General features: G+C 36.5%; 1 protein-coding gene across 2 annotated transcripts in view; it reads right to left on the reverse strand.

Moving 5' to 3' along the window:
• Window positions 1-16259, reverse strand: part of GRID2 (glutamate ionotropic receptor delta type subunit 2) — a gene marked incomplete at its 5' end in the record, with an annotated part of 737620 nt that overhangs the window by 216789 nt on the left and 504572 nt on the right. For both annotated transcript variants that reach the window (XM_081999455.1, XM_081999454.1), the window contains 2 exons: window positions 4474-4635; window positions 10222-10395. In XM_081999455.1, coding sequence (XP_081855581.1) covers window positions 4474-4635; window positions 10222-10395 — 336 coding nt within the window. The remainder of the gene's footprint in view (window positions 1-4473; window positions 4636-10221; window positions 10396-16259) is intronic.

Genomic DNA, 16259 nt, shown 5'->3' on the forward strand with positions numbered 1-16259 from the left:
GCTTGGCAATATAGTTAAAGCCTACTTGAGTTCCGTCTAGACTGGCAAGATAAACTACAATTACATATGCTTAGGTACTACTATATTGTAAGTCCCTGAAGAAAGCACTATTTACCCAACAGTCAGGACCTCACTGGGAATGTCAGCTTGCCAATCATCAGTTATAAAATATTGTACTTGTTCTCATTGTTCCTGTTCAAACTCCCTCTTTTTTTCAAAATATGGTTATGCTCAGACAGTAGCTATTTTGCAATTAAGGAAAAAAATGTGGTTACAGGCAGAAAAAAAATGCTATAAAGCATTAAATATGAGTTTCATATTTTATTCTTGAAAAAATCTGATATTGAAAACGTTGTTGAGTTTTCAACTCAACACACCTTTTTTAGCTGTTAGTGAAGAAAGCCTAATCTACTGCCTGAAAAACAATTTGACATCTTTTTCGCACGTCACCACTAAACACCACTGACATTTCTCAGACCAGAACTAGTTGACAATTCCACCCATGATTCATGAAACGGCACAAGGTACAGCTCATTTTCCAGAAAGGAATAGGCTCTATGTTGCTGCTAGCACTAAAAATTTACTGTTTCTCAGTGAGCTAAACAAATGTGACTGGGAAGAGATCAGGTAAGCATGAGAGAAGATATATGCAGTAACTTGATGTCATTTTTCTGAGTTGATCCTCCATATAATCCTACTTACATTTATTCTCAGGCTATTCGGGAAGATTAATTTTTCCAACAGTAGAATCATTTTCTAGTAATACTTATTTCTCTCGCTGTGAAATAGCTTTACTGAGAAATAAACAAGTGAGCATGTGTTTCAGAATAGTTGCTATTACAGAAGTGAATTTAGAACTAATTGCTCGAGCTGGCCAAATTCATTAGAAGGATTGTATTTCCTGATGAATTTAACTATTTATTCAGTTCCAGAACGGGTAGAAACAGATATTAGATTTTAATAATTTTAGTGGGCTTGAAACATTTTTTCAGGCTTTGTCCAATCAGCTGAATTCACACAGAAAACAGCTTTTGGAGTTGTTCGTAGAAATAGTGATGCAGGAATCAAATGTTCAACCGTGAAAAGTAACAAATGACAATTGGGAATGATTTAGAGAGCTATTTTGCCACTTCAAGAAACGTCTGAAACTAATTCCCCCACATTCCCTGTTCTTCCCTATTAGCTCATTAATCATAAAGAAATAAGTTAGTTTACCACCAGAGTTCTCCTATTTTTAAGAAGTGCTGCTGCAGGTAGAACATCAGCATTCATTCTCTTACCTTCTTCAGTGTGTAGCATATAAAGATTTCCCATCTCTTTTCTTATTTTCTCCTCCAGAAATCAGAAAGAGATTCCCTCTGCAGCTAAAACACTACCAGATATTCCTGTTTCTGTATCTCTGATTCTAGAATATAGATCCGCCCCCCTCATCCCCCAAACTTCTTCTAGAACTAGTTTTTTCCTGCCTTTTTTAGCAGCAATAACTCAGTTGTGCGCAGCAGTAGATGGCAACATCATCTCCACTTTGCTGCTGCGAGGAGAACAGCTACTTCAGTTGCTAGTCCTTTTCTAAGGCAGGCAGGCTGGAATTAGGCATCTCTTCCTTAACTCTTTCCCTACCACCACCATACTTGGCTACCAATGCAACACCCACTGAAACTACATAGAGGTGAGGGACAATCTGGAAAAAGATGGTGATTCCAGCTCTGCGGTACAGGTTGTTATGAAGTTAAAGTTGTGCAGAGGATGGAAGTTCTTTTCCCAGGAGCATTTAAGAAGTCTCAGAATGTATCTTCACCCTGAACTATATCTTCTTATGATATTCCATTACACACTATATCTTTGAAACAGTGATGATTTCAAAATGAAAACCTGAACCTTTTATTCAGAAACTATTTAAATATCATGTGGTAACTTTTTCGTCTTTTCTTTCAAAATTAAGGAAAAGGGTATGGTTTTGAGAAAAAGCTTCTTATTTCAGTTAGTTTTAGAGGATGTTCCAAGATGACAGGAGAGAAAAGATGTTTAAAGAAAAAAAAAAAGATAGAAAATGGAAGGATTCTCAAGAAGAGAGATGAAGTATTTTTTATTTTTCCTTTCATTACTTTTTAATTTTATTGTTTTTTTGATACCTCATCAGACATTCATCAAGGTCAACTTTTTAATTTCAAAAGTACACAGCTGTGATCCTGAAGTTCTTCTACATCTGTGCTATAGTGAAACAAAAGGGAAGGTAGATCACAAAACTAAAGCAGAATTCCTCTTTCTTCTGCAATTCCAGCCCTCAGCTGCAATCTTTAGCTTTACTCTGCCTAGGGATTGAAATGGTACAGACATACACACAGAGGAAATTTTTGTATTTCATTTTGGATTAAATTTTGACTTTCAATTTTAGCATGTTAATTTTAGACATTCATCTCTGCCGGAACAAAGCAATATAAGGAGTATTTGGATTATCCAGTGCACCAGCAAAATGGCTTCTTATCAAAGCCATCTCATTCAAATAGCAGAGAAATCCAAAAGCAACAGGATGCAAGCCTGGTTAGCTGCACACATCAGGAATTTCCTTGAAATGTTATTAATTTTCTAGCAAGCTAACCACAGCTCTGGAATTTCCACTTGCTCTTGCCTTCTTGAGTGCTTTCATACTCCTGTCTATTTTCTTAATGTTTCAGGGTTAAGAGCTACATAAATTGATCTTCACCACAGTGTAACTCTTCTGTGAAAGGTCACAGAAGGAGTTTGTTTTATTAATCACATCATTTTAGGAGGAGAGAATTGGAAGAAGATAAACTAGATAGCTAGGATGATATGGCAAAGAATGGAATAAACTCTGTTTGAGATGCAAAGAGATGAGATGGTGGTAACAAACAGCATAAAGGATGTTTTTGTAGAACAGGATCAGATCACATCCACAAACAAGACACGCAAGCATATAATCATAATGCAAAACAGTCAGCAGCCCTTTCCATGGTGAAGTACTTCTAAATTTAGAGATGCTAGTAGGGCTACCAGACTTTGCCTGAAACTCCAGCTTAGATAGTAAATTCTAATTCTAAAGTGGAAGTGGGTATTTTGACTTTTCTGGCTCAGGCATCCTATTGGGATTTCAGTAAGTAGAAATAGCTTTTAGTTTATTAATGCAATAGTATTTACAAAATGCAAGTTGATATAAAAAGTTACAGAACCTGTCTTGCCTGAAACATAGCTTAAAATACATGGGACTGCCAAATGTCAATTTGAAATTGTTCTGATAGGTTAAGAGCAATACAGTTTAAAGTCCCTTAAAGCCATATCCTGCACCTGAAATAAGAAATTTATCCTGGATTACCCTTGCAGTCTCATGACTTTGGACTATTAGAATGGAAACTGGGGACAGCCACCGAAGAAAGCCTTGAGCTGTTATTTCTGAGCTAATGCAGATTGACCCGGGACTGGGGAAAAGAATAAGCAGTGTTCAAAGGAGCCTTATGTTTTGCTCTCATCATCATAATTTCTGGTGTAGTTAAAGACCTAATGCAGAACGGCAACTTCTTGAAAGAAGGTTATATTTTGAATTATTTTTTATGTCCTTTTAATGAAAGCCATAAATAAAGCACCATTTTAGAATTTTTTTTTTTACTGTTCTGTTTTTATATTTTCTTCACAATGTAGGCACTGCCAGCACTTTAAATGTAAGTGTACATTACCAGGAAGTACATGCAGACAAATGAGAAGGCAGTTTTATGAAAGACATCAATAACACAAGGAGACTGAACTGAATAATTTACAGGGAAGGGTAAACCACAAACCTATGCATATTTTGACTAAGTACTAACCCGGAAGGCTGTGATAATTGCCTCTAAGTATATGGAAGCTGTAAACATCATGGAGAAAGGGAATAACTAAGAAAAAAATATCTTTAAAGACTGAAGAACAGGAAAAGCATCTTGGGCATGAGCATGATTAAGGTATGAAATAATAATCATAGGGAAATAACAAGAGGTTAACATTAAGATAAAACACTGTAGAGACTGTTATAAGGAACAGTTCTGCAATGTCAGGAAGTAAACTAGATGAGTTAGGGGTTTTCTCACCTGTTTCCATTATTTCACTATATTAATGTCAATGGCAGTGCAACAGCAAATTCCACAGAACATTATGCAAGTGCAATTCTGCAACCTTTTTTTTCCTTTTACAAATAAAATAGAAAATTTATCTGCTTTACTTTCTAACCTGTAACAATTTTTTTTTTTTTCAATGGGATATTATTTGTACTTGAAAATTCTACTAGTTTGGTAGATTTGGTAAACAAACTCATTGACTTAATTTCAAATATAGACTATTTGCATTCAGAAGGCGTAAATATCTCAAAACTATTGCTTTGAAAAGGCACTGCTGGTACTGGCAAGAATAATACATGCCTCAGAGGGAAATATTGCCTAATACAAGTATTTTAGAAATTAAAGGTGAGGAAATACAGAGAAAAGATACCTTCTTAATAGTTTCCAGCATGGATCGTCCTCCTTGCCAGGGTTTAGAGTTCTTCCTGATGCAGGTGAGGCTGGCCATGCTGTGCCACTTCCTGTCCTCCAGCTTCTTATGAAAGGCATTTGCCAACAGGAGGACAGTGTCATATATGTACAGGTTTGAAATCTGCAAAGACATTAAAAAGGGAGTATTAGCATTATTTATGGTCTCCTGCCAGCAACCAGAATTTATCATTTGTTTTGCCTCCCCCGTAATCCTCTGGTAATTAAATGACTTATTTGGTATTAAGAAGAAACTCTAAGAGTCAGAAAGTCGTATCTTTGGCTCTGGCAGAAACACATCTAGGGGCTGTCATGCTACAAGTGATTTACAGCAACAAACTACACACATGTGAAATACCGGCAGCCCAATCACTGGCACAGCTCCACTTGCAGGATTTAAAGCCCTTCTTTTGAATATAAACAGACTTTCTTTTCTTTTTAACCAGTTTCCTGCAACTTTCAATTTTTCAGTCACTAAATACTTGGACACCATAAAATCCTCTTCAACATTGTTTTGTTCTTTTGGAAAACAGAAACTCTGAAAATTTTAAACAAGTCATTTCAGTGTGGGTTTTTTCCCGATTTTTTAAGTCAGTTTTGACTGAGGCAATTTCTGGAATTAAATATGACCTGATGAAATCTTTCTCAATGCACAGTTGTATGTCGATTCTGCAATTTATGGTGTTTCCTGTCACTTGGAGTACTTGGCAATGGCTGTTAATTCCTTGCAGGATGAAACTCTTACTGCGTAAATGTGTATATGTTTCACTGTAAGCACAGTTACACACATACAGCATGAGGAAGTTCCAGTTTGGCATCAAAGAGAGAACAGTTGAACTCAAGAAAAGAAATTACTTGTGTGCCAGTTCCACTTACCCATGTACTATTTCTCTATACGTACTTTTAAATGCACACAGTACTAAGTCAGATGTGAAAGACACAATTCAATGTAAAAGAACAGAAGCTCAGAGTTCATGAACGCTTCTGAAACAAGTAATTTACAATATAGCTTTATTTCAGTAATTTCTGTCTTCAGATGGCAGGAATATTTAAGTTACTAACAGTATCATAAAGAGCAACCTCAGCTCTCCTGAACAGAGGTTCTTGGGAACAGAAATGATGTTCAGAAATGAGAAGGACCTTTGGGAATATTATTTTTAGATAACCTGGTGGTATTTGAAGCCATGGTGCATGAAGTTATTGAGGGAAACTCGGTTTCCTCAGATGCACTATGAAGGGGGCTGTAGAGCATTCCTAGTGCCTGAAAACAAATTAGTTAACAGCAACTTGCTAACTGAGGCAAGGCTGCTTTTTTTTTTTTTCCCCTCCATCAGTCACAGACAAGCCAAAAGACATTTCCCAGATTTGTGGAATATGTTGACTGCTCTGTGTAAGTTCTCCGTACAGATGATCTGCTCAAAATGCTAAAAGAAGAAGGAAGCTTACAATAGAAAAGTATGCCAACTTTGTGGAGAATGCTCCTGGTTCTGCCTCTAAAAATATCCAAAGACTGGGAAAGTCCTGCAGCTATTGGAAGGGGATGTATGCCAAGGAAGCACAGTAATGCTGAAGATCTAAGACAGTGACTGGCAAATCCACACATCACCTTAAAAAAGAGAAAGAAAAAAGAAAAAAGGAAGAAAAAAAGAAAAAAGGAAGAAAAAAAGAAAAAAGGAAGAAAAAAAGAAAAAAGGAAGAAAAAAAGAAAAAAGGAAGAAAAAAAGAAAAAAGGAAGAAAAAAAGAAAAAAGGAAGAAAAAAAGAAAAAAGGAAGAAAAAAAGAAAAAAGGAAGAAAAAAAGAAAAAAGGAAGAAAAAAAGAAAAAAGGAAGAAAAAAAGAAAAAAGGAAGAAAAAAAGAAAAAAGGAAGAAAAAAAGAAAAAAGGAAGAAAAAAAGAAAAAAGGAAGAAAAAAAGAAAAAAGGAAGAAAAAGAGAATAGCCTCTTTTCCTGCCTAATTACTCCTTTCCGTAGAACTTTTTGTTTTGTTTTTATTTTCTTATGCAAATTCCATCTTTATGCTGGTTTTGCCTGTGTCATCTGCAATCTGCTCAGTTCTCACAGGAAAGTTTTGTGACAGACTCCATCCCTGCCTAGCATCCAGGAAAGAGGTCATCTTTCTCATTATCTTGCCAGAATTTCCTGGGGCATTTTGTCCTCCACATTTTATTGAAGGAGGTCTAATGGAAAGCTTCTTTCCCTCCTGATAAACTCCTGGGATACTCTATTGCCTTTACAACTCCACATTGTTAGTACCACAAACGCACAGAACTTCTGATCCTTATTTCCCTTTTTCTTTAAATGACAATGATCCTTCTCTCCCTCTTTCAGGAAGACTCTTCTCTATTCTTACTCGAGTTTCTCCCATGACTCCAGTGGCTGTGAATATTTCTATTTCAGTATTCACCCAGGAACTAATTTACTTTCTGCAGATGCACAGGCCAGGCATCACTGTGCATGACAGGATTAAAAGCATGGATTGAGGATCTGGGCCCAGATTAATCAAGCATTTTTAAAATAACTCAGATGATTTGTCTGTATATTCTAAACCTACAAAGAATTCAAAGCATTTCAGCTAAAAATGTATTTCCCCAAAGAAGTCAGCACCCCAGGGGCATTTGTTTGAGGGGGAGAGAAGAAATTATTACTATGCTGTGAGACAAATTTCTTTTACATAAGCCTTCACCAAAAGAAAAACACAACCCTCTAGAGAGCAGGCACAATAAGGTCACTAATGAGACTAAATTGGTACATGAAGGGCTACAGATGCCACGTCATCATTTCCCAGCAAAATGACATTGCTTTCAAGGTAGCTCCCGTAACTCAGTATCATGAGAACGGAAGACTGTTGTCACAGTTCATGAGGAAGGATGCACTCACTAATCTAAGAGTAATATAGCTGGGCCTTCATCAAGTATTAACAGGGCTCAGGAGTACAGAGCTCACCAATTATTAAGCATTGTTATTCCTTCACTAATAGTTCATCGTAACATTTACAGCAATCAATCACTGATAATGTAATGATAAAGACACTATGATTAATTTCTGCTTCTCAAAATCGCCCTTCCCTATCACTACCAGAAGTATGCTTCATTACTGACTGTCCTAATGCACAGAGTGGGGCTGTAATTTAAAGGCACTTTACACTTTCATTAATTTCCCATGTAAATTTAGCAGGACATTTAATGTATTGCCTGGTATCCACTACTGATCCTTTATTTATTCCAAGTCTCTTAGACTAATGGCTGGACACTTGCATTAGCAAGCAGTATCAAACTGCATAACCTCCTGTTGATACAATTCAAAATTCAGATGTGGTATTTTGTTCCAGAATGTAGAAGAAAGGTATTTAGCAATCAGATTAAGTATGAGCAATTAATCTGGATCAAGAGTGTATATTTTATGTATGCCTAGACTATTGCACATAGTTTTTAGACAAAAGGGTTATGGTACTGCACAATTCTGTGAACCCAGTTTTTAACTTCCTGACTCCAAAATTTTACAAATTTATAGAATTTGTTGTTGTTGTTTTGACTAGGACAATCTGAGAGGCACAATAACAGATCCGCACCAAAATATTTTTCAGTGTTTTAATAAGGATGGTGAAAAAAATTAATTATTCACACAGACTTTAAAGGGAGTAATTCAGAAAAAAAATAAATCAAGAAATTCACTCTTACAATTTCCAGAGAATATTTCTGATTAGTCACACTTCGATGGCACAAAAAAAGGCATTAGAAATTTCAATTTATTAACTGTTCCAACTCCCCACTGGAATAGAAGTTAATTTATAATATTGTTGGGGAGAACAAGGAAACAGCAAACAAACCCCACAGCTACTCGAAGGTCTGTGCATCATATGAAGACACAGGGGAAACTGTGTCAGAGTTTTTCTTCCTTTCATTTTTTATCATCTCACTCAGCTACTAATGAAGTGCAGCCATATTGGGGAAAGCATGAAAAAAGCAACTCAGCTGTGCAGAACAATTTAACCAGTCAAGCTTCCATCATTCTTTTGAGCCAAAATGTTATGAGAACTTTAAATAAGAACATGACAGCTCTCCAAGCTATAGGTTGATCAGAAGAAGCACAGGTTAAGGTATAAGGTCCAATCTAACACATTAAACATAATTTGCCAATTTGTAGAGAATAAACTTTGTTTTCTAGAACTTTTCTTTCCTGGAGTCAGTTCACTGTTGAAGTGAAAATGAAATTAATGTGAAGTTGAAGAGAAAAATAAACCAAAACATGAAGTCTCCCACTAATACACAATTCCTGTTTTCTCTCTTGCTGTAGTAACTTTGTTCATTAAAACTGCTTTTTGCAATCTGTAGTGGCTGCACCTAATAATACCCTCAGTTTCTATGTGTTATCCATAGACTACCAAAGTTCCCCCTAGGACCATGGTGCTGTAAAAGAACAGCGCAACCTAAAGTTTTTTCACACTTCTTAAATAGTCTCTAGAGATACCCTATGCACTTACCGACCTCACACAGCCCTGTTTCTTTTAAGAACTCACAGGATCACCGTGCAGTGTGCTACAGCCAAACTTTTTCATGTCGTCAGTAGTTGCTTACTGGCTGCTTTGTGAACAATTAGTGAGGCAAAAGCTCTTACAGCTAACCTGAAACAGGGAAAGACCAGCCACACTACTTCTTTTCCCCTTACATATTTTTGTTGTAAGCAAGGATGCTCTTCAACATTTCCCTATTTCTCTCACTCCTTTCCTTCAGCATCACAACTACTCTTTGCTGCCAGGTCAGATAGATTCTTCCTGCACCACCGCCAATGCAGTCATCTTTCTATAACTTCATAAATGACCACGCAAAAAAATTCCAAAAACAAAATCAACATCTTGAGCCAATTTAATATTTCTGATTTGCCCTAGCTTTGTCATAATGAAGCCTAACCAGATATACAAGAGAGATAGTGGACTTGCTCTTGAAAAACTATGTGAAGTCAGGAGGACAGTGACCATGATGCTGTTGCTAATTTCACATGGTAGGAAGGCTCTTATAGTTTAATTGTGATCCGAAAACCCTGAAAATGAGGCCTTTTTGGAACACAGGTATAGATTTAGGTGCATATGCCAAGACACTTGAAACAGATGACACAGATGACCCCCAGGAAGGCTTTCCTATCGACAGCACATTTGTGGCTTAGAGAAGTATGGCACCTCACAGAATCATTAGGGTTGGAAAAGACCTTCAAGATCATCAAGTCCAACCATTAACACAACACCACCATGCCCACTAAACCACGTCCTGAAGTGCCACAAGTACATGTTTTTTGAACACCTCCAGTGATGGTGACTCCACCACCTCCCTGGGCAGCCTGTTCCAATGCTTGACCACCCTCTCAGTAAAGAAATTTTTCCATCCTGAACTCAAGACACATTGTCTATGAGGAAGAAATTCTTGGTGAGATGACCAAAATTAAAATTTAACACGGCCACAAAATAACTCACTGCCCCGGGATCAGGTGGCTTTTTTGGACTTTTTTCTCAACTGCTTGGAGAGAGCGAGTTGTTCTCATCCATCAACGACACTCACCCTCTACCCAAATATTTTCTTCTCATGCCATGAGCCATTAAACTACATGTCAGAGAGAACATGAAAAATAAACATTAAATTACACTAAGGTTCTGGGGAAAAACCTTGTGCTTATCTAGAAAGACAGTTCCCAGGTGGGAATAGACTGGCATATGAACTACCTCCATGCTTTGGGAGAAAGGGTCCTTCGGATCACACAATGACGAAGATATTTTGTGGTTGCCACGGAAACAGCGCTGACTTATGTTTTGGGGAACTGGAAATGTCTGCCGAATAATTGTTAACCTTCCAATTGACCTTCTCACCAGCTCCTGCACATCCACATCGTTTATTTCCTGGAAGATAAGGCAAGAGAGAGAATATACATAAGAGTTAAAATACAGAAATGTTACCATGAGATTATAAAAGAAAAATAAACCGAGAGTACCCATAGGCAAGATTGCTACATGGCTATTGTTGAGCTCTGCCGTAGACTCAAAAAGAATGTATACGTGCTCATTAAAACAACTGACATACCATCCTTACAATAATTGCGAAACTTTAATGTCTACTGTGCCCACACCTCACCGAATCTTTGTAGATGTAACTGGGCTTAGTTGTTTCACTTTAGGTTTTCTCTCCTCTCCTTTTAACTTTGATCTTTTACTTAAAAGTGTTTCACAGCATTCTTGGCAGATAACATGTAAATCAGTAGGAAGTCATAGCATGATGCATTTGTAAGTGTAGCATCACTTAGGAGCTATGAAGGTACAGACAATTATTCAGGCCTTAAGTGTTCATTTCTTGGAAACAGGATATCAAGAACCTATAAACAATGTGCAAATTAGCAAACATAATTTACCAAAAGGGCAAAGACGACGCATTAGAGCATTCTAGGTGTGTACGTGCTTGTTTATAGCAAGACTTAATTTAAAAACCAAGTTTTTATTCCATAGGGTACCTATTAAGGCTTACAACTGAACTCTCAGCTCTATGGACACACACCTTAAAGAAAAAAAAAAACCCTAAGTAAACACATCAATATGTGAAATATTAAGCTTAAAATATTAACTTTAAGGCAGGTCAGGGAAACCAGAAAAACAGTTCTTGACATGGTATAAATTCCTGTAGTTTGGGAACATGGTGTTTTACACCACTGAACAATGAGGCCCTCGGGGAACACGGAGCAAGAGGAGCGTGGGCTCACAAGCAACAGCAACTGACTCCAACCTTCGCATAAGTATGTGAACTTCAGTTAAACATGGGTTTTTTGCTGACGACTGAAATAGGGTCAGGTGGTAGCTTTCAAGGAAATTCTCTGTCTGTATTTTTCTGTAAAGCATGAGAAATAATCTACAACATCGCTCAATCTTTTTAACTAAAATCTATTTTATTCATCATATTGAACTGTTTATTCATAATCTGTCTTAATTACAGAGGCTGATGCCCCAAACTTTCTAACCATTTAATTTTGTGGATACCCCCCCCAGTAAGGGAGGTGCTTCAGGAGCTCCTGTTAGCAGCCTGCATTTAACATAGATTTGCATTCAGCCATAGTTTATTGAATATTTCTGATTCTCATTTGTTTATTCATAGCTTTTAATTTTTTGAAGGATACAGCACATCTGCACTGTTATACCTCTAACTAAACACCATAGTCTTTTATTTTACCTCTAGCTTCCTGATCTATACCCATAATCAAGAACTTAGGAGACACCAGGAGACAGACTTGAACCGAAATTGCAGGATCTTTCTTGTGACAAGGAAGCCAAGCTTTTTGAAAAAACAGCTTTTTAAATGTTAAGACAACTATCCCAGTAATTTTGGCCTCTCTCTCTCTTTTTTTTTTTTTTTTTTGACTTTCGGGTAGCATTATTTAAAGTAATTATTTTGAAGCAACTTTGGGCATACTGGCATTTGTTTATTTCCTTGAAAGTTTGGAAGAGAAATACATGAGATGTAAATTTTCATGTCTACTCTCTTGACTACAGTAAAAATATTGTATTCTTCACGGATTGTCATAGTTTCTGAATTCATCTGTTATTAATATTCTTTATGAAATATAGGTTTTTCTGCAAACAAAAATAACACATGGCATCAGCTGCGTCCAATTTAATATCTTGCATTTCTGGTCCATTAATCCTTAATGTACCATAGATAATGGTTTCTCTCAGCTTAAGATGCCATCTTTTCTTTTAGTCTGTATCATTTCACATGGAAAAAAAAAAGCTGTTTTAGATAAAGATGTAATTTTTTTTATAATACTTTCAATATAATCATAAAGGAGAGCACAAGAAACTTATCTTGATTTTAAACTATATTCTTTCTCAGAGGATTTTTAAAAATTTTGCCTGGTTTCATTATACACTGTGCCTAAACTGTAACAGCAAGACTATTAGACTCATTCTAATAATATAAAAACTGACACCTGCATGGCCATGTTATACTGCTAAATAATACTTTAAAAGAGATTTTGACTTTCAGCTGCTCAAACATTTATCTTTTCTGCCTCAAAAGTGTATTTGTTTTTTCCATATTTAGCATTTTTTGGTGCATTTTAGTTAGAGTGTTCTCATTTTAACCTTTAGGTTACTACCTCATATTTTTGTACATCACCTGGGAGGTAATAAGAGAATCCAAACACCTAAGAGGTTTTTGTATTGTTGCCAAGGAGGTATATACAACAATAGCTTAATGACAGATACTATTTTAAATGCTGTGAATTCCACCAGCTGCATCATAAATCCAGATTTTAGGTTAACAACAAAGCAATGCTATGAAAACCTAAATTCAACTTTAGTAATTTGCTATATATTTCTTCGTCATTTTTTTAATACTTGGCATTGACTGAGTGATGAGCCTTTTATGTAATGACTCTCCAATATCATTTCTCATTCTTGAATTTTGGATCTGACTTAAGGAAACTATATAAAGCAACTATTATATGCGGGTAAACAATTTTCATTTGCACTTCAAAGGAGGATGCAGTATAATTGATATAAGGATGGCAGATGATCTGTTATACAAGCACCAAATGTCAAAAAAACTTACAAAATTGGCCAAATTGAAGCGAGTTGGCAGCTGTATAAATTTAGGCTAGGTTATGCGGAAACTCAAGACAAGTAAAGGGAGATATTGAACTGCATAATCATTTGCTCTATTATATTTCCCTTAGGTTTCTTAGGTCCTGGGGAGGATGATGAAAAAGAGAAAACTAACAGGACAAGGAGAAATCAATTTTTAGCCTTCATAGAGAAACAAAGTGCAAGAGTTTGGAGAAAGCAGGGCTAAATCAGTCTGTCCATTGGCTCTCACCTGTCTGAAAAAAAAGAGCTGGCAGCTTGGTCCCAACCTGTACCAAAGAGGGTGGCATTTCACATCTGACCTGCCGTCACCGTTGGAAAATGCAAGGGTTCCAATGAACCTCTAATGCTACTATTAATCAATTATCCATATTAAAATGTAGAATGATGTGAGCTCCTGGAACTGAGCTGTGATTTTAGGACCTGATCTAGCTGCTCAAGCTTAAAACATCATCATGATCTACTCTCTTCTTCATGGTGGGGTGCATTGGGCTGAAACACCACAGAGCAAGCTGAATGCATTGGTCTCCTAGGAAGAACATGTATTCATCTGAAAGTAGGCTTTGAATACAAGCTTGTGGGTCCTCAGTCCTCTCTTGTGTTATGATGGGCAAACCTGTTGGATCTTCTTCCATAAACCGTTCTTTAGAAGAGTTTAGGTTGGTTTTGTTTTTTTTTTTAATTCTCTCCTCAAAGAAGGGAGTTCTTCCAGATCCGGATGCCGCTGGTAATTAGAAATCTTCTGCTAACTTTGGCTTTCAACTTATTCTTGGGCAATTTGAACCCCTTTGTTCCTGTGCTAGTCTTGTCCTCTAGCCCTTGACGACGACGCATTTATTCACACTCTGTATGTATTTATAAATAGAGAGCATATCCTCTTTCAGTCTTCATTTTCATAAGCTAATCAAGCCAACCTTTTCAGTTTCTTCTCACAGAAATCAGCCTTTCTGTGCATGCGTTCCATTTTAATTTTAATAGAGCTGGTCATAATTGTGCATATTATTGAGTTTAAATCCAACCAATCCTTTGTACAGTAGCATTAATATTTTCACCTGCCATGTGGTAACTGTAGGCAGTGGAAAGTGTTTTGAGTTGTCCTTGAGTAAACAATAGTAATAGAGAACTGGTGGCAGCCTTAGGCATAGTAAGATGACCCTGAATGTTTTAATAAAGGAAAATGCTTGAGACACACAGCTTTAAAATTTTAAAAGGGACATTTCTTTCATTTAAAAAAAAGAAAGAAAAAAGTGATGAAAATCATACAAATGTCACTTCTTTAGTTCCACTAAATAAATCAAAGTTTACTGTACATTTGTGATTTAAGAGTCATAAAGAAATATATTTTTACTATCCTGAGCTTTTTGAGGTTATATTTACTATTGCGCAGAGAAAAAGAGACAGGCAGAGACAGCCTGACCGGGGGGGTGGGCAGAGAGAGAGTGAGAAAAATTTTGTTAAGGCATATTTTATCATGACTACATTCAAATCTATGACTCCTGCAAGTTTTAAATAAAGAATTGCACCATCTGCTTTAAGGCCCTGAAGAAATAGGAACATTTATTTGGAGAGCATTTCCTCAGCTGACTGCACTGATGAGAAGGGATTTGTATTATTTGCAAAGGACTAATACGATGTATCATGCTTTAGCAAATTATGAATCCTTTCATTTTATGGGAACAACCCCCCTCCTCCCACACATGCGTTTCCATTATGATACACAGTCTTCGAGCAAATTTGCTCTATTACATAAAATAGCAACTAATGGGACAATAAAAATTAAGGCACTCTTTCCATGCATTATAGCATTTAAAGTGAGCAATTAAAATAACAGATGTTACCCCACAAAGCCTAAGCAGATTCCTGATCACAAAACTGAAGGTGGTATTTCCTTTTGTATTACTATACTCAGTAAGTGTGTTGTATGCCCTTGGCACAGCAATGGAAAAGGAAAGAGAATTCCAGCTTATTTTGGTATCTCATTGCAAGGAATTATTTGAATCATATGTGGATTTTGCAAAACAATGTATTTTCACTGCAACAGATCATCTTAGATTTTCAAATTAGGAGGCCAGAGAAGCAGACTTACAGTTACTTAGTTGATAATTTGATTTAGCCAATACAAGCACACAAACACAGATGTCTAAGTTATCTAAGATGTCACAAAAGATTTATGTAAGCAGCAAAACAGGCAGAGCTCTGAGATCATTTCACAGTCATATGGAAGTACTGTGGTCATCAACAGCTAATGGACAACCATATCAAATGGACTTGGATGTGAACATAGATATTTTATATACCACACAAGTAAGAGACCCATAAATCACTGCGTTTCAAAATATTGCACTGCGAAAGTGGAGGCACTGTGATCTTATTACTGAACTGGTAAAATGTTGCTATAAGCAAGTAATGTTATGCAATATTCATCAGTCTGGAAATATTTACATTTCTGTTGTAACTTGAACATAGTGATAAAGAAAACTAGGGCAAAACATTACTCTCTCCATATCATTGTCTACAAAACTTATTTATTGTTCATCTCATGTTTGTGTCCACAAAATACTGAGATGATTAGCATTCTGAAACAAAACAGATTTGCAAGTAAGTTGCTTGTAAAGTAAGTGGAAGTATGGATTTAGGTCCAGAAGCAGATTAAGCTGAGATGGCATTAAACATGTTCACCTTTTTTAAAAACAGCAGCTAGAATGACCGAATGAGATACAGAGATTTTAATGACTATGGTTTACAGCACGGTTTGTCAGAATGAACCTAATCACGACTTTCACCCATTTCACATACAAGACTACAAAAGGGACGATGTATGTTTCTCTACGTACATCATTCAGCTCTCCTAGCTGTTCGGACCACAGTCCAGAGAAAGAGTTTTGGAATGGAGAATACAGTTTAGAGTCTAACGACTTTGATTGCTCTGCTGTGTAATCTGTTGCAATGTGCAAACAACAATGCTCAGAAAGCAGATGTTTTTTCCACAGACACACTAATTTCTCAATAAAAAGCAAAGAGAAAGCATGTGCATCAGGAATGAATCATCAGTTTTATTTTGCTTTTTGAGGGTGGAGGACCTGACACAGCTAAAAGCAAGCACCTTCTTTTGAACGTTCCAATTCAAGTAACATTTG

This window comes from Phaethon aethereus (genome assembly GCF_964289735.1).
Source record: "Phaethon aethereus genome assembly, chromosome: 4".
Lineage (NCBI taxonomy): Eukaryota > Metazoa > Chordata > Aves > Phaethontiformes > Phaethontidae > Phaethon > Phaethon aethereus.